The sequence below is a fragment of the Cavia porcellus genome, unplaced genomic scaffold (assembly GCF_034190915.1).
Source record: "Cavia porcellus strain 051 isolate PalLab524CR breed Dunkin Hartley unplaced genomic scaffold, mCavPor4.1 scaffold_29, whole genome shotgun sequence".
Lineage (NCBI taxonomy): Eukaryota > Metazoa > Chordata > Mammalia > Rodentia > Caviidae > Cavia > Cavia porcellus.
The window spans coordinates 39,894,445-39,913,735 of record NW_026947512.1 but is presented as its reverse complement, the minus strand read 5'-3'; the positions used below and the strand labels follow the sequence as shown (position 1 = coordinate 39,913,735).

General features: G+C 39.7%; 1 protein-coding gene across 22 annotated transcripts in view; it reads right to left on the bottom strand.

Annotated features, from left to right (window-relative positions):
- Positions 1-2,103: 2,103 nt before the first annotated feature.
- The window catches only part of Nrg1 (neuregulin 1), a 999,063-nt gene continuing 981,875 nt past the window's right edge, over positions 2,104-19,291 (bottom strand). For 7 of the 22 annotated variants that reach the window (XM_063240137.1, XM_063240138.1, XM_063240141.1 and 4 more), the window contains 5 exons: positions 12,578-12,680; positions 10,975-11,101; positions 8,402-8,532; positions 7,626-7,832; positions 2,104-4,946 (listed from right to left, as the gene is read on the bottom strand). In XM_063240137.1, coding sequence (XP_063096207.1) covers positions 4,292-4,946; positions 7,626-7,832; positions 8,402-8,532; positions 10,975-11,101; positions 12,578-12,680 — 1,223 coding nt within the window. In that variant the 3' untranslated portion in view covers positions 2,104-4,291. Of the gene's footprint in view, positions 4,947-5,323; positions 5,467-7,621; positions 7,833-8,401; positions 8,533-10,974; positions 11,102-12,577; positions 12,681-17,038; positions 17,063-19,291 lie in introns of those variants that run through there. The other 15 variants (XM_063240136.1, XM_063240139.1, XM_063240147.1 and 12 more) reach the window with 5 other exon arrangements.

Below are 19,291 nucleotides of genomic sequence, written 5' to 3'. Positions count from 1 at the left end.
ACTCTGACATCTGAGATGAGTAAAGTACTGCATAGAGATGCATGTGTTAAAAATATGGCTTTTGTTTATATTTATTACAATAAGAAAAGTAACAGCTCCATTTCTATGCATGTGAGAGATATCTCACACACAGGCCGTTCCCTGAGCACTAAAGTGAGGATCTGTGTGTTTCATTGCATTGATAGAAATGAGGGATGAACTCAATTGAGATTTTTTTTGAAAAAAAATCCTGTCCATTGATAACTTGTGGGACTGATGGAGACTAAAGTTACTGAAGCTACAGAGGAGGTCTGCGCGACTGCCTTTCAGGACATTGTGACCACTGGCCCATTTGAACCTCAATAGCACTTTTTCTTTTTTCCCCCCACATGATTGAATGGGATTGGCACACTGACATTTCCACTAATCTGAAAAGTTTCTGGCTGTTACTGCAGCACACATCAGCAACTAAAGTCCTGGTTATCAGACCCTAAAAGGTCCCTATCTGACGTTACTGTGTATGGAGAGGAGAATTGGGTGGGAGGGAGAAATCATATTGCTTGATTGTGTTGCCCCTTCAACAAGGAATACAGTGGTAAGAGTCAGGAGGCAGCTGGCTCAAGGACAGGTGGTATGGCAAAGGTAACAGACAGACAAGGTGACTGTGGGTCCATGGGACACATTCCTAAGTGAGCACAACTGTCACAGCAAGACAAAGGTGCTGGTCTAACAGACTGGAGCATTAGTCTGCTGAGCAAACGCCCAAGTCTCCACAGAGAAGCATTTTTTATTGCAGTATGACTTTCTTGGGAAATTAACAAAAGTTTAAATAAATCACAATTACTTATTGCTTAGTATTTTGGATAATAAATTCTTTAGTTTATCAGTACCTCGCGGCCTTCAAATGTGCATTCTTCAAATAGCTTCAATTACATATACATTCTTTCTCCTGAACAATAAATTATTTTAAAAAAAGCAAAAGGTACATATTTTTAAAGCAAAGAAAAACAAAAACATATTTTTGACATTTATCTTAAACTTATATGAAAACAATTCTATGTTAGACGTTTAAATATAAATAATAAAGGACATTATGTTATTTACAATGTTACACAGCAAGCTAAGAGAGTAAAAACTGACAGTAACTCATAAAGACAGTAAATGACTTAAGAAAACATCCAAGTAATGTACAATATGTATTTACAAAAGAATATATAATAGAAGGTGTGATATGTGGCTATTTCCTTTGATCTGCAGTCGCTGCAGTGTCTCGTGTGTCTTGGTGGATAAAATAGTTTCTGGCTGGTAGAAGGCAGCCAGTACTCAATGAGAAGACCAGGCTTTCTTTATTTTTACCAATGTGAGCCATGCACCCTTCAACTGCAGGCCAAAAAAAGGAACAGTTACAGAGCAAGTTACCCTGGGTCAACTCCATCCGCATCGTGACAGTCACAGTGAAGCAAGAAAAGGTGGCATATTGCTGTCTGGGATACATTGTGTAGGACACAGGGTATGATTTCGTGGGAAGCAGAAGGCTGCCCATCATGCAGTTATGGACTAAAAAAAGGATAATAAGGATAGCAGGATAGAAAAATTAATCTGGAGGAAGAAAAAGGAGTTTTGTGTATAGTATGCTCCCTCCGTGGGCTATGATTTCAGACCCAGGATAGAAAGTTGCTGTCAAACTTCTTGGCAATTTCCACTACCTTAAAAACCAAGACAGCTTTCCATATGCTGGGAACATGCGTTTATTCCGCTTTGGTTTGCTGCTGTACCACCCAAATTTATAATCGGGGATGCTCATGAGCAATGTGGCAGCAAAGCACCATGGAGATGTCCCTGTGAACACATATTTGGTGACTGCCACAGGGAGCCCTGAGCATCCAGCTGACCTTTCTAATCTAACAAACCCTTGCTCAGCCAGTGGAAAGGCTTCCTCAACCAATACGCCACGTCTACAAGTGATCAGAAGCAGGCTGGAAATCTAATTTCATATCTATTTGCAACTTGAAAATTTATAGCAGTTCTCAGACTGAGGAAAATGCTCATCATCAGAAGAGCCTACTTGGTCTTGAAATTTTTTTCAGAATACCCACAAATGCCCAAAGAAATAAAAACAGAATGTTTAGGGTTTTAAAACAATGACAGGATTTTCTTTATTGAAATATTGAAAAATCAAGAGTCAAGGCCTTCAATGGCAAGGTCAAAATAATTTAGAGAGCCTCTTCAATCTGATGGTCTTCTTCCCCGCGCCATGACGGCCTCATTTCTACACAGTTGGGAAATCAGTACAAACCGACAGGGGCTCCTCTGTGTAGGTTATGAAGCAAACCAGAGCAATGTTGAGCACGGAGACAGTGGCATGGGAACAATGACGAAAAACTAGGGATACCAAACGCTAACAGTTAACATCAAGGACCTGCAGATGAGCCTCTCAGTGGACTGTAAAAAACAGGAAACACAGTAGGAGTGTAAAGACTTTGACTCAGGCTCAGCTTACATTTTTCTTCTCAAACCTACTTGCTTGTCCTTTCTTCCCTTTGATTTGTAAAATAAAGATCTGGTGAAGCAAAACATTCAGTTCACTTGCAAAGAAGAAGCAATTACTCTCTTTAATTATATGAAATCCCTGCCAGCCTGTTTCCAGTTTTTTTTTTTTTTTTCTTTTCTTTTCTTTTTTTGTCCCATGGCTCCTTGGAGGCCACCTGGAACCTAGGCAAAGCTCTAGCCTTGGTTTGACAGGTATCAGGCAGGCACCAAATGGGTTCTGCATCATAATTTTTCTTCTTTTCCTTGAATTAGGAATTATTTCAAATGTTAATACCTATAGGCCTTCATTAGATTTACAATCACAAGAGAACATGCAAAATTTAGACCAATCTTAGTCCTGCTTTTGTGATGATAAAGCAAAAATTCAGAAAGGGAAAAATGGGTGATACAGGCTATATGTAAATGGAGAGGTCAGTCTACAGATGGGGGTCACTTCTGTAAGTAAAGGTGCAATCTTTCCAACACTATTGACATTTCCTGGCAAGTTGCCACTTGTGGAAGGTTCTTGCTAATAACAAATCACATGCACATTGGCCATTCCTGACAAAAGATGTCCATGCATAATTATGACCTAATCAAGGCAATGTTGAAAACAAAAGAAACATAATGGAGAGAAAGGTGCAGTCAACCAAACTTTAAAATGTCAACCAAGTCACACAGCTGCTCTCCACCTGTGCCTTCTAAACACTGGACAATGAAACCAATTTCCAATGCTGACAAGTCGCCACTCTGTTCAACAGGCACACTGAACTCCAGAAGGGTTTAAGGCAGACTGCTGAGTGAACTGTTTGCACTCGGCTTTTAGTGCCAAGATCTGCCTCTTTTGGAGTTGAGAAGACACAAACAGTCAGTAGCTCCTGAATCAGTGGATGAGACAAGTCAGAAATGATTGCACCGTCATCAGTTGTGGTCTGTAGTTCAAATATATGAGTTGCTGGATCATTCCCCCAAGAGAGAAAGTAAAACTGAGTCCTCTTCTAAGATTTTAGATTTAACCTAATAGCAGGCCAGAACCCATTTTCTAAAGCTATGCCTAAAACGGTTGCTTTTTTGTCAAGAAAAATAAATTAAACTAAAGTAAGTGGTAGCTTCTTTTAGCAAGAGCAAGCTTTCTTCTGATTAATAATATAATGTTTTTAAATCACAGTATTACTTTCTTCCTAATATTTAACATTACTTAATGCAGTTTCCTGCTGTATTTAATAGTAGCATGCTGTTGGGTCTACTATTATCTCAGAGCCCAATGAAGCAAACCTTTGGCTGACAGTAAACAGAAATCATTTCATATTCTGAAAGCAAATAAAACTTCATACAAAAGATAAAGAGTCTTCGGATGGATGTGCCATTACAAGACGTACTGATCATGTGTTACTACAAGCAAACAGAAGGACAGGTGCAAGTCTTGCAAATCATACATCCAGTCAACATCAGAATGCAATGCACGAGAAGCCAGCAAAAACTGAATATATGGAAGGTTTTGCTGAAATACTGTGGAAAAGCAATCACTGTAACTGTACAAAACTTGCTCTCGACATAACATAACATAAAGGCACCATTGATATCTTTCTCATTTTGAAATACTGTAAAAAATTGCTACATATGGCACATAACACATTTTTACATACATATATTTAATTTATAAAAGTTTTCCTGTTTTCTATTTGCAGAACTGCTAAAATAAAATAAATTGTTTAATTTAAGGTGGAATACTTTATTATATAAAATAAAGTTTTACAGGTGAATCTATGTGTTTATTTAAGTTTTATACAGCAATAGGGTCTTGGTTAGCAATTACACTAGACAGCCTGGCCTGCAATTCTTCCTGTGTTGAGAAGCGGCCTGCCGGGTTAGTCCTGCTGTCAGACAGGCGGAAGGCAGGTGCTGCCTCCAGGCCGGCTGCCAGGGGGTTCTGTACACCCAGGAAAGGTGTATCTTCACCTACGCGTTCATCTTCTGTTTCACTCTCTGAGTTACTGTTCTCAGAGCTTGTATTGCTGTCCAATTCCAACCTGTTGGCAATGTGGCCATTGGGCTTGGTTCTTTTGGCCCGCCGGCTATTGGCGAGTTTCTTAACAGGCTCTTGAGCTGGTTCGTACTCCTGGGTGGTCTCATACTCCTCATCCTCCACTATCCTCAAGGGGCTAGGGGGGAGGCTGTTACTCTCATGTGCAGGGTTGTGATGGAAGTTACTGAACTGCTGAGGGTGATGATCGTACTTCTTGTCCCGCAGCTTTGGTGGTGTCACAAGAAGGAGAGGTCGCTCTTCTTCCACAAAGGGGCTGACCGCCATGGAGGGCATGGACACCGTCATGCTCGACGCGGGTGGAGACATTTCCGAAGGGGGCGATTTGGGGGAGCTTGGCGTGTGGAAATCTACAGGTGACATACGAGCCGGGGTGGTCATGGCTGACACATACCTGTGTGAGCACAGAATACCCCGCATAAGTGTGGTCGAAGAAGAGGCACATAGGAGGGAGGATAAGGGCACAGAGTTCATGATATAATATAATCAGAGAGCAATACTCACTATAGACAGTTCAATTTTTACAACTAGGAAATTCAGTACTCTTGGGATCTAAAACTATGTAGCCAAGATTTTCCTTATAGGAGTACATGCAAGGATCGCCTAAATTGTCTAGCTCAACGAAGCTTTTGGAGTTTTCAATCTCATCATGAGTTTAAATAAAAGCATATGAGCCAAGGAAAAAGGGCACTGGGTTCCAGAAATCTCTCAAGTTATAAAGACCAAGGCACAGGGATTTGGAAGGGAAAAAGTATTACTTAAATACTATACCTTCCTAAAAGGCCAAGGGGTCTTAGAGAATGAAGCCCAAATGGGGAATGGAAGAAGATCTAAGATGAGTTGCTGAGAGCTGGATCTGCATGCATTTGGATCTGTGTGCCTTGTCTCTCCTTAGCTCAGCTATAAGGTTATGTCTTATGAAAAAAAAAGAGCACAGTAACTTCGATTTATTCCTGATAACAGTGTAACACAATTTGTGTGCTTTTAATTTTTTCCATGAAATGCTACCACCAATCCCCCGGGTGAAAGACAGTCAATGGAAAACTAGAGAGAACCTTATATAAGGGTGATAGTTATAGAATGGAGGTGGTGTCCATGATTTAGTCTACCTCTTTTCCAAACCTACCATGGATCTTCCGTGCATGCAAAAGTCAGCTAAATTTCTGGTGATCTTTCATGACTGTGCCAGTGCTGACTGTATCACAATGAGATATCTTGTGCCACACTACCTCTGATAATGCTTATTGAATCTCACCATTGGGCCAGAGTATACTGCTCTGACCATATTGTCCCTTCTTTCACCAGAATAAAAGGGCTTGAATTCTGGCACTGAGGAAAATGAGTCACACTTCTCAGTTTTTAATAAAAATGCTACCCATGCCTACCACTCTAAATGACTCTTTTCTTCACACTGACATTCACAGCATCTAATTTACTGTGATCTGTGATGACACAGGACACCACTGTATGACCTCTAGCTAACAGGAACATGAAACCTACTAACTTTTCTGCTTTTCTATGATTCATAGTGATAGGGATGTGAGAGCCAGCAGTGTCTAAAATAGGAACGTCTTGGAGATTGGAATACTTGGGGTTTGAGTCTGTAGACTTTTTGTATTGGAGATACTTAAACGAAGCTCTGTGTGAAATGGGAGTCCAAATTCAGCAACACACACAAGTGATTCATCTTTTCTCCCCATGACCTTTAAACTTAGTTACCTTCTGCAGTCATAGGTGGTATGTCAGATACGTAGGGAAGTCTACCCCAAAAGGGACATTATCAACCTTTCAGAGATCCGTATCTCCAGTACTGAAGAACAAAGATTTCATCCCTAACTTCTTTTTCAGGTTTCAAAAAGATTTAATTAGGATGGACAGACTTCTTAACACATAAAATTATAAGAACTTAGGATGAGTGCTTTAGGCCAGCTTTGGATCCTGACTACTTTTTCACAAATGGGTTACAGGGAAAATTCTAATTCCATAAATTCCATACAGCACTAAAGTACCATTCTTTTCGGAAAAGGTGTTGAACTTCTATATGGCATACAAACTCAAAATGGGCCACTGTTGGTCCTAACAATCTCCAAGTCCATAAGCAGAGTCTTTCAAAATCATCTCCAACCAAATAACTACCAAATATATGTGGATTTGGCATTATATGAATCTTATACGGTAAAAGGTTAGACTGAGATGACAATACAATAAAATAAAACCAGTAGATTAGAAAACAAATAGGTAATATCTTATAGATGGGCTAAGACAGTCAATTGGGAATAACTATTTTCCCATACAGGTACAAATGCAAAGGAGAGGATCTATGAATTCAGCACTCCTATTAAAGATTAGTTAGTTGCTTCCACTCATTTTACCTTTGCTGATATTTTCACAACCCAACCCAATCTCCTCAGAAGAAAGCTCAAGCATCTGGAACAAAGGGCCATGTCAAAAACATATCTGCTTTGGAAACCATCTGTGAAGACTGCCAGATGCAGCACACAAGAGACTGACTTATCCATCCTTCCTTGGAGTGTCAGAGAAGGGACACTGTATGGTGGAACACCGGCAGCTGGCCCCCATGACTGTCAGTACTGACACAGCCCTTCATTTGGGTTAAGTGAGGCTGGAAGGTAAGAAAGAGTTAACACATAAGACCACAAGGCCAACTCAACCCTAAAATTAAGGTCTGGGTAAGTGGCAGATTAGAATTAGAGAAGGAAGGGTCCTTATCCAGCATTGATGCCATCTGTCTAAGGTGAAAACTGAGGACACAGAGACCCGGAGGGGGTCAGAGACTATGGCCAGGTCTGGGAACTCCAAGTCTGCTGTGCCTTCCACCTCAATCACTTCAGCTCTTTAAGAGTCTGTCGCCTGTCAGCCAATGGGACGACGTGAGAAGCTCAGAAGAAATGAGTTCAGTCAAACCAAAAGATGACTTCATCAGCTAGAAGCACTCCTAGAACAGGAAGCGCCACCCGACTCTGAGCAGGCAGGTTTCCTGCGGTGAGACTGCAGGTGCTCACAGGATTCTGTTACTGAGGTTCCTCGGCAGTAGCTCTGCCCTCGGTTTTACCTTTCGCTATGAGGAGAGTCTCGGTAGGAGTCAGGGGTTTCTCTGGCATGCCTGAGGAAGCTGTTACATTCGCGAGGGCCTCCCAGGCCATTAAGGCGTCCTCTTGGGCCCCCACTGGGGCTGCTGTGCCTACTGTTTTCTACTGATGACATCACAATGACAGAGTGGCTTTCCGAAAGAATGCTTTCTGTGTGTCCGTTGCTCCAGCTGGAAGGGAGGAGATGCGAGAGGCTGTGAGATTTTTATTTTCATTATATGCAAAAATGGAAATGAAAGGAAGGGACTCTGACAAGTACTGTGCTTCATGTTACGGGTGCCTCAGTAGAACATTCGCTAAGAACAGAATTGTGACAGAGATGCTTGCATATGAAGAAGATTGACTTTGTGAGCGTATAATTTATTTACACATTTACTCCTTCAATATTACTGATCAATTGTCACTAAGTACTCAGTGTTCTTACAGGTCTAGGACAGGCTTCCCAATGAGACAGTCCAGTGAGGAGACAGACAGAGGCAAGTAAAGACAGTCTCTAGAGCAGCAATTCTGCGAGGGAGGTATTGTCCTCTTTCTGGGGGGAGGGGGGTTCAGTGACACAGCAATGGAGTGCAGACTGCCCTGATGCTCAGTCGCTCAGTCTGTGTACGCCCAAGGACTGTACAATGTTTTGCCTCTTACACATCTTTCTTTCTTAGGCAGTGGCAGTGAAGGGGATTATGCAAAAAAAAAAAAATCTTCTTAAGAGAAATCATGTTATCAAATTTTAAAATTCTCCTACCTGTGACTAGGAGTCTGGGTGACAGTGGTGGAGTGATGAGTGGTTGAGGTATAATGACTGGTAGAAAAAGATGTCTCGGCTTCTCTCTCCACAATATGCTCACTGGAGATGACGTTTTTGGACACGTATTGCTGGATAAACAAAAAGACACGACTTGAAGAGTCAAATATAGCAAAACTAATACTGTGCACAAGTGAATCTATTGTTATTATACATGCTTCATAACTACTTGTGTTTCTCTGATGGCCACATAGAAAATCCTTTCTTGGCTACTCTTTTAGATTAAATGAATGGAATTAATGGATTACTGTCTGTAAGTATATACAATATAGAATCTAACTCTATAGAACCATAACTCTGTTCTATCAGGAAAGGCTTCATTCGTCTGTCTCATTTCCAATTGATAACAGGACTAGAATTCAAAATAAAGTGCAATATTTGTTTTTTTTTTGTTAGCATTGCTGTGAGTAAAAGACTAACAGATTTTAGTGAAACAAAATCATAGACATAGCCTGTTTTATTCTAACCTTTAAGTCACTAGAAAGACTTTTAAAATCTATATTTTGAATCTACCTTTTTTCTCAATTTCATAGTATTCAAGTTACCTTTCTGATATTGAAATTTTTAGCATCATCAGTGGTAAAACTAACAAAGCTATTGCAGAATTTGAAGGGCTTACAATAGTTGTCAGGATAACACATCTTTTCTTTTTTTCTTTCTCTCTCTCTGTTTCTTTCTTTCTTTCTTTCTTTTTTTTTTCCTTTGCAATGGGAATCAAATTCACTCTTGCAAGGCAGGCACTGGGCTGCTAAGCTATGTCCCCCACCCCAAGATTATGCATCTCGACCAAGCACTTAATATACACAGGGCCTTATATTTGACTTCATTGTATTTCCATCAGCAAACCACAGGAGCCATCAACGCCTTGAATCAGAGAGAAACTGTATTTTTAAAAGTTGTTTTTTGAGTTGTATTTCAAACACCATTAGCTAAATTGAGTTAAATAACAAGAAAAGAAATGGAAAGCAGTGTTTTTTAATGAATCAGAAAATTTACAGTCTGATAAGCCTTAAAGAACTGGTATCTTCATGGAAGCCCCAAAATAACACAACTTGAAGTATGCTTGAAACTCTAGCCAGTTCTGTTTATGCTAAGGCTATTCCACTAGGAAGTAGAGCTGGCTTGCTTTAAGGAAAACAAATGAAGTGACCTCTGGTCAATGTACAGTCTACTCTTGCTTCCTAGGGACAACTTAAGCTCCGTGAACCTAATGAAAGTGGTATTTAACAACTACTGAAACTTGCTAAGTGGCACTGGACTAAGTGTTTCATATAGATTATTGTATTTCATGTTTACAAGGAGTCAGGAATAGTTATTAATTTAAGCCATTTTCACAATGAAATGTGGTTGAAAAAAAGTTACAGCTTAAAGTTACGCTATTTGTGCTGTAACTGAAATCCAGGCAGTCACGGTAATGTGATTCATGTATTATAACACATAGAGAGATGGATGGTTGTGGTGGTAGTTGATACAATTATCAATCTTCAGAATGTTCTGATGAATATGGATGAGGGAGGGAGCAAATAGAGTGTGTTAACCTATTAGCACCTCACTCCAACAATTTTCTTAACAAAAGTTGGTGGCAGTTAAGTGCCAACTCCAGAAATGAGTATGATGTATCTGTTCCACTCAAAATTTGTCTACTGCATTGCAAAAAAAGGTACTGCAATAGAAACTTTAAACTTTGTCTATTAAAAAACTGTGCATTAGTGAGAAATGCAAAAAATACAACAGAACATAACTAGAAGTATTATGCTGGAATATAAGGAGTAATACTTCAAAAGTCAAGAGATCTGTGAATAGCTGTGGCCCTTATCTATAAAGCAAGGTTTGATAGATTATATATAAACAATTTCCAAAGTTGAATAGTCTATGATCCAGTTAAATTTACAAGCCAAGTTCTTGGTAAAGTATACACAGAATTGTGCATGATTACATCTGGAGGACTTGACACTCAGAGCAAGATCCAGGGAGTTATCAAAAAAAATCCAGGGAGTTATCCTAGTTTTGCTACTGAGACATGTGCTTGATAAGTTACCTGACTTGTCCATGCCCTGACTTCTGTCTTTGGAAAGCAGAACCAGTAAATCATCAGACACTGTGAAGTGCCGTAATAAAAATCACAGAAAAAGCCCTTTCTTCAGTGATCTGAACTAATCAGTCACAGGCTGGAGTCATTTCCCAATTATTAAAAAATAAATATTCTTTCTGATTCTATTTATTTTATTATTATTCCTTTTTCCTTGTTATGCCATCCCTGTAGAGCAAACCCAGCACTATTATTCCAACCCCTTTAATAAACATTTTATAAGAGGAATGTGATGGTTTTACAGTAACCAAATCTACTTTAAAAAATGTTCCCATTATTTTCTCCTGGCAAAATCTTGGTTTCCTGGAAGCCATTGTGATTAATGGCTGCATCTAATAGCCTAAAAGCTTTAGAAAATAAACTTCAAGGTGCCAGGATGAAAAGGAGATGCTCAGTATTTTTCCACGGACTAGAATCAACATACGTTCACCAGCTGAACGTTCTCGGGGGGTGGGTTAGGATGGTGTGGCCCGTTTGCTATGTTCACCATGTTGTTCCTTTCCGACCGAAGACTCTGCCGAAGCCTGTCGTGAAGCTTTTTCCGCTGTTTCCTACACATGAAAAAGGGAGCGTTTAGTTTTTCTATTATTTCCATTTCTTGGTACAGCCAAAGCTTTTTTCTACCAATGCCTGAGTATGGTGGTGATGTAGATTTCAAAAAGTTGTATGGGATTCTCATAGAAATCCACCTATGTTACTGAGAGTCAAGAGAAAAGGAGTAGAAAATAAATATGTTGGTACTCGCCTAAGATCCCAGCTTTCACAATCAATCCACCTTGCCTAGGTCTTACAGATGGCCAACTGCCTCAGCAACACTTTGTGCCTTAGAATTCACAAGGCTCAGTCCATTTACAGTTTTCTTTCTGTGTTCTCTTGAGATGAGCTTAGCTTTGAATGTGTAAGTTAGACACAGTATGTATATAAATATCACATGAGATTATAGACATATTTTGCCATTGGATTTTGGCACAACTATGACATGATTCCTACCCTTGAAATTTTTTTGTGAAAGGGGGCAGTAAGTGCTAAGATTGAAGTTAATAAGACTTATGAGGGTCAAGCCCGTGAAGCTTACCCCTTTTGCATGCTCATGATACATCACGGATAATGACAAAACACAATGCATGCCTTTGATCCTGTGGTATAAAAGTGCATTTTTATTACTCAATGCAACATTCAGATTATGATAATAATTATGCCAAAATCATGGCTAGTTACATCAAGACAGTATTATGCTATAAAATAAATACCTCTTGTTAATTAAACATTGTAGATTGAAGTGCAGGAAAGAGGGCAGACAGTAAATATGCCTGTTGATGTGGACCAAGCTTAAAGCATCGAACGGTGATCACAAATCTATTTGGAAAGCTTTCTCTTTAATTTTTTCAAAGTAAGTTTTGCTTGATTTTTCTCCCAAAAGTTTTTTTATACACTGCACATCTTGAGAGCCTTTATACTACCAATCTAATTAAACCACTCCAATGTTTTGAAAACTGTATTTTAAATACCACTGTGTGTTTCTTTTATCCTGTAAGGGTCCTTGCAAATTGGACTCAATCTTAGCAGTCTTGTGCCACGCACAGCTTTGGTACCTATACTCTGCCCTTGGTTTCTCTGATTTATTTTCATGGTACAAGGGAGGTATCAAGTCTAGTGCCTCACACGTACTAGGCAAGTGCTCTACCGCCGAGCTACAGCCCTAGCTCCACACTGTCCTCTTCCTGTGCAGTATCTATGTGCGCTCCTGGGTTTCCATAGAAGCCCATTGCTCCAAACCTTTACCCATGCACAGTACTGTGGTTACTTGTCAGAAATCTCCTGAGCACTTTTATGCAAATAGATACTTTTTCCAATGTATATGATTAGGAAAAGCCGTCAGAATGCATTATTTACAGGGAAAAATAAGGACGAATGTCTCTCCACTCTTTTCTGCCATCCTTGAGTGTAGAGTCTAGAATATGCTAAGCCCTGGCTGCCTAAGTGTACTCTCACTAACTAGAGAGAAAGGTATGGAGAAAGAAGTTTACTTGGTTTTGCAGTAGGCCACCACACACATAATGCCGACCACCAGCAGAGCGATGCAGATGCCACTTATGGTCAGCACTCTCTTCTGGTAGAGCTCCTCCGCTTCTGGAAAGGAGTGAGGGCAGATGTCACTGAGGTCACTTAGAATTGCCAGGGCTCACTACACCTGAACAGTGGCATGCTGCATGACATTGTCCGTATTCACACACAAAAAAATATGTAACAATTCTTTACACTTACAGACATATGTAAGATACAACATGCTATGTGCTATATTTTGCACATAAATAATAAAGCCAACTGGGATGATTGACAATAAAACATTATACTCTACAATTAAGCCATATTAAGCTATATATATATATTAAACTGGAAAATCATAAAAATTAATTTTAAAGCATGATTTGGTTAAAACTACAGTTTTAAAAAAATCTCTTGGAAAATTTTTTTAAAAAGTAAAAGACTCTTGCAAAGACAACAGGAATCCACAGCAATAAAATGAACTAAAATTAGTATTAACTGAGAGTCTCCCTTTTTCCCTTCCCCACATCCACCCCAGGCTTTTTGTATTTTTCAGTTACACTATGTCATTATTTCAAATCCCGTGGTCTTTACAAAGAGTCATTTGTAGCTTTAAAAAAATTAAATTTAAACACATTTGCAAACATGAACTTGGCTTGTAGTCATTAAAGAAACTGAAGTAATATCCCTATGATTTATCAGTAAAATGCGAAACTCAAGAAGCAGCACAGTAGGCATAGCAAGACACTGTATCAGAGAAAATCCAATATGATTGTTCGGGTAGTCTTGGCCCAAGAGGAAGATGTGTTTTTTAGAGGCCAATGCTTATAATTTTATCAGTTGAATTTAAAGAACTAATTTTGTGTAGAGGAATCAGTCCCTAGAACAATGATGTAGAATTTGGAACAGACAGATCCCCACGTTGGCCAAATTAGCTAATGGACATTGTCCTAAGTATAATACTTAGAACTTTGAACTAACGGTACTAAAGTATTTAAAATATAATTGACCTCTAATTCACAGAAAATTTTTTGTTCACAAATTACTTTCTTTGAAAGATAACATGATTATATCAAGGCAGGACAACTTCTCAACAAGATTTTTGATGTGATAGGAACCTTGATCCCTTAAGAGCTGAATTTCCAACTGTCTACTTACATTTATTAGTTAGAAGACCTTCACAAGGTTACTCAGAATGAGAACTTAACCAGCACACAGTAAGCAGTATGAACTGTTTACTTGCCATTGAAATTAAGCTGGGCAAGAATTGGGGAATCATTGTACAACTGGAACTCTCTTATCTGGACATCATCAAAAATATTTCCATGATAAATTCACAGTCTCAGTAATTACACCTTCATCTCAATTGAGAGCGTACAAGTCACAGGAAGTTTTTTTGAAATGAAAAAGTGGATTTTAATTTCTAGGATACAGTGAGCCTTATCATTAAACAGAACATTTCCTACAAGCCAAGCCCATGATAATCAAATCCCAGTTAACAGGTCAAGAACGTTGTCAAATCAAATTAATAGCACACTGATTATTAAAGGAGGAGGAGGAGGAAAAGGAGAGAAGTCAGTGGGTATAATACTAGAATGCTGCACAGATTATACAAAAACAAACTGAAAAGGTTGGAAGTGGAAAGGAAAAACAAACCAAGAGGACAGACAGACTGACAGAGTGACAGAGAGCAAGGAAGTCAAGTACAAGGGAAAATAAGGTTAAAAGGTGGGGAGCCATCTGAAGTCCCTGGCACAGCATGCCTGATACTAGGGGAGGAAGAATAAATAAATAAACGAAAACCAGAGGAGGAGATGCTTGGCAGGGGAGGAGGACGGGGTGGAAGGGTTGCCCCATACAGCATAACTCCTGACCTAGGCTGGCAGTCGTGGGGAAGCCACAATTAGAAAGCAAAGCAGCTGGTGCAATGTGGAGCGACAATGTAGGGAGGCAGAGAGTTGGTGTCACGAGTTGCGTGCCACGAAAGTCAAACAAGGACATGGAATGCAAGTGCCTGTGTGTTAATTGTTTGTGTCTGCTGCTTTCCCTCCCTCAGAGTCGCAGCACAGGGGGTTACTTTTGACGAGGTGTCATCTATGAGCCCACTGTAGCCTCACTTCCTGACCTGGGCATCTCCAGCAGTTTTTAACTTAAGCTTAAACGTAAGCAGCAGAGGCACTGCCCCCACTGTTCTCCTACAGGGGACCCAGAACGCAGAGCTGGGATGGGTGGTTAAGAAAAAAGAGGCTAAATATTGCTGGCAAAACAGGATGGCCCTACTTTTTGTTGTCACCTGTCATTTATTTGATTTTTTTTAAACGGTAAAGTCAGGGCTGGTTTGTAGCCAAGTAGCAAAGTGGTTGATTATTATATACAAAGGCTTGGCTTTGATCTGGAGAGAGAGAGTGAGAGAGAGAGAGAGAGAAAGAGAGAGAGATAGAGAGAGAGAAGTCTGAGAGCTTTGGTTGGAATTTTTCACTGATATACTAACATTGTGCCTTTAGAAAAAGCTGGGAAACTGCTGTGGCAAACTTCAAAACTGGGGCATATACAAGGGCTGAATGGGAAAATAAATGGAATCCTCTGGAGTATATGGGACTCTTTAGACAAGGGTCTGTGTTTTTTGTGGTTGTCAACTACGAAAGGAGAAGCTGAGTTGGGCTTGTAAATAACTGATGTAGGAAGACTGGTCTCTTCTTCCCATGTTGTGTAGACACATGCTTTCCAGCCAAGTGATTATTTTCTGGAAATAAAAGGGTAGCTTAAAAATGGACAAATATGAAAGTACTAAAATGAACCAATTAAGTGGAAGACCCATAGAATACAGAAAAGAGATTAAAATTCTGTATTCCTACCAGCATGACTAAGCATAACCTTTTTTCCTGTGGTTTTGCTAGATCAGGTGACCCCACAGTATGAACATATTAAAGGAAACATATTTAAAAATAACAAAAACAATGAGTTCCATTATCTCCTTTTTCTTTTTTTGTTTTCCTTGTGAATAGGGTCCATAACATTGAGCAAATAAGAGACACTGTTGTCAATTAAGACTCAGTCTTTCCAAATGGGTGGATCTGTGTCCATGAGCGGAAACTCTCCTGAGCTTAAAGCTTGGCTAGACACACTGTAGTAAATCAAATCAGGCACATTTCTAGTCTGAAATGTCCAAGCCAAAACACAGAACCCTTGCCTTTCTCAGTTTTACTGCCCTTTCAGATGAGATTTTCTTTAAGGATGTAGTACATTTGTCTAGTGGGCTGTGGAGCCTTTGGGACATACACCAGTGGATACTAGCACAAGTGTCTTTCCCAACACTTAGGGGAACTTCTCAAGGGAGAAGTCACATATCCCAACTGTCTGACTTCATTATCTGGTGATAGAAATATTATTTCATAGTCTGACCCTCAAACTATGACATGAGCTGCTACTGTAATGGTGGAACTTTTTCTTCCCTGAAGGAAAGGTCAATACTGTCAGCCTTTGAGCAGTGGGACAGTTTTTATCAGAAGGGTAGAAACCCTAACAGTGCTAAGTGAGAGATGCTTTAATGCCCAGAGAGCCATGCTTTATATTCCAGGGCCACACACAGCACTCACAAAGACAGGCAGGCCCAGCATTGTGGAGGCCATGGGTGGTATCAGAGCTTCCTGTACACCCTGGGACCAGCCTTTTGCTCAGTTATTGAGGATGAAGGCCTTCAGGAATATACCCATATTTCAGCTACTCCTGGGACTTTTTTTCTGTTTATGTTGTGAATTTTTCTATTTGGTTACTTATCTGGTAATCTTAGTGACTCAAATTTAATTTCTGAGCCCTGAAATTTCCACCTAAAATGCCACAAGGCTTCTTTTTTTCTATGTTCTTTTTCCTCGCTTAGAAGACAATGAAGTTGGCTACAGTCATCCTTGAATATCTCCAGAAAACCTGAGTATCCTGTCTGTGCATGTTGTGCTGTATTGTCACATAAGGGCTATGCTACTATATTAAAGAGATGGTTCTTAAACTGTACTCCAAACTGACATCATTCTAGAATGTGGTGTGGCTTTTAAATAGATGCATTTAGAGACTTTTCTGTTCTCAAGTTCCTGGTCTGAGTTCTCCTGTAGCCATGTACACTGCTCTTACTTACCCCAGCTTTGGTAAACTCAATCAGTGGGTCACACAATGTGGGGTCTATTTGAATCTGTAGCAGGTTGGGTGGGGGGGTTGGATTTGAAACTCTTAAGTGAAGGTACCTTGGGAATTTAAAAACTGCTGCACTCGGCAACGTTTTAATAAACTAATAATCATAGAGGGAAAATAGATAAATCATTGTTATAGCTGTATGATCCCTTCAAAAGAAAAAGGAAATTAGTTAGAAACTGAAAAGTAAGAGAAGAAAGAGATTTCAGCTCATAGGTTCTAAAATCTGCAGGCTAAAAGGAATGATGATTGGTTCATACCCATAAATTCAATCCCAAGATGCTCTGCCAATGCAGAAAGTTGACACAAAAAAAAAAAAAAAAAAAAAAAAAAGAAAGGGAAAAAGTTTCAGAAAAGAGCAATACACTGCACTCCAAAACACATTACACATGACTCTTACAGCTCTGTGCGTGCACAGGGGATAGGGCGAGTAGCAGCTGGTTCACACAGCAGTGCTCAGGTAAGCATCCCATTAAACCTTAAAAGCTTCGCTGAGGGAGAAGTTACATGGCTGAGCTAACCTCTATGCTTCCCACTGAGAAAAGAAACATTATTTTTCTAATCAGATAAGGCATCTGATATCTTTTTTTTCCTCGAATAAAGGAATGTCCCAAAGGGGATAATTTGAATTTTTCTCAGATACAATGGCAGAGCCAGAAGTAGAAGCCAAGTGGATAGTATTGGACCTGAACATTTTGTGATGTTAGACTTACGGTTTCATTTTGGGGGGTCAGTAAATGGTTTAGTAGTTCTTGTTCTGCAGTTCTTTTTTCACTTTATGTGTTTTTTTCTTAGTATATTTCATTCATGGAAAACCACAAACCCTCCCTCCCAAATATCTAACTGACTCAAGACTATAGAGATTTCACCCAGTTTTTTTCCCCATATTAATGTTTGTGCAACTCCAAGCCTTAATTTTTCAAATTACAAAAAAAGAAAAAATCAAGCCTATGTATGTGCGTGGGTGGGATAGAGTTTCTGGGGCCTTTTAATTAATTTCACTTTATTACTCTTTCAAGTAACCATTAGATCATCTTCCTCACAGTGCTGAGCTCCCTGGGGCAAGGCTCTGAGATCTGCAGCTCCACCCACGGCAGGGGACTTACGGCTGCAAGCCTACAGCCTGTAACCCTGGTAGCACTGGCTTTCTAGATGCCATGATTGGAGGAGAGCAGAACTTGCTCAAGATTAAATGAGGAAGTGAGGGGAACGAGGCAAAGGAAAATATAAAAATGAAATCTAAATTTTAAAAATATTTCCGTGTGTGCAAGCCTTTAAGGTGCTCCTTCATTGCTTGTGCACAGAGGTGAGGAGGCAGATGGGATGGAGGGGTGTAATGCCAACAGAAGCCTGCATTTTCCTCTCTTGATCAATGGCTTGAAGAATCAGCAGGGCACTCTTCTAACATCACAAGTATCTCTGACATTAGGAAAATGTAATAGAGGGATGGCACTCTTGCAGTACATCAATTTGGGCACAGGGAAAGAGCCTCCACAGAGGGGGAACATGTGTCCATGTGCTGGGTCCTCTTGGCTTTAGGTTCTGCCTCTGCCACTTACCTGCTTAGTAACTTTGGACGAGCTAATTTTTCATTGCCCAAATACGTAAGACAAACATGCTTCCCTGGTAACCCAGGAAATACACTGGCCAACTGAAGAAGGGGTTAACATCTTGAAGCCAGACACATCTGGAGATGTACCTCAGGCCACTTACTGCGTTCAGGTTTTTTAGACTAATTTCAAGGCCAGGACAATTCTGGAAGCTCCTGGGATATATCTAAGAAACAGACTTTAAAGGAATCATGCTTCCCAAACTTAAAAAGAAAAATACATGCATATATTAATAATGGGAGGCACAGTATATAATAGTTTCCTGTGTCTTGGGGCCAGTGTACATAGACAAATGACCTGAATTTTTCATAAATTAGAAGCCAGGAGATTTTGTTGCATAAGATGTTCCCAGTAAAATAGTTTATTTAAAACCAAACAAATATCTTTTGTCTCTATACCACATTCAATTTCTCTCATTTTCCTTCTTCATATAAACTTTGGAACATCAACCTGAAAACATTCATTTTCCAAGGACATGAGGATGGGACCGACTTTTCTTCCTACAAGCCCCTCCACCCTCTCCTTCCTTTTTCTTCTACCACTCAGTGATCCTTTAAATGTTAAAATCAAGACATAGCTACAGAAAACCTTTCCAAGGAATCATTTACTCCATGCCTACGTGAACACTGCTAATGATCTATATTAGTTGCGTAGAAAGCTTGGTTAAGTCTTCAATAAAATTAGTAGCATGCCCATGCATACACATTACTGCATTTACAGTTTTATAGGTAAGTCTCTGAGCCTAATGATAATTTCATTTCAAGGGAAGTCATTCATATCAGGCAGTTCCAATTTCAAATAATTCAATGGGAAATTGGTACTTAAAACTGGAATCCTTCTGGCCATCAGCCCTAACAAGGAAACAAGCAGAGGAAGCATGCATCCGTCATTCTAGACCCAGAG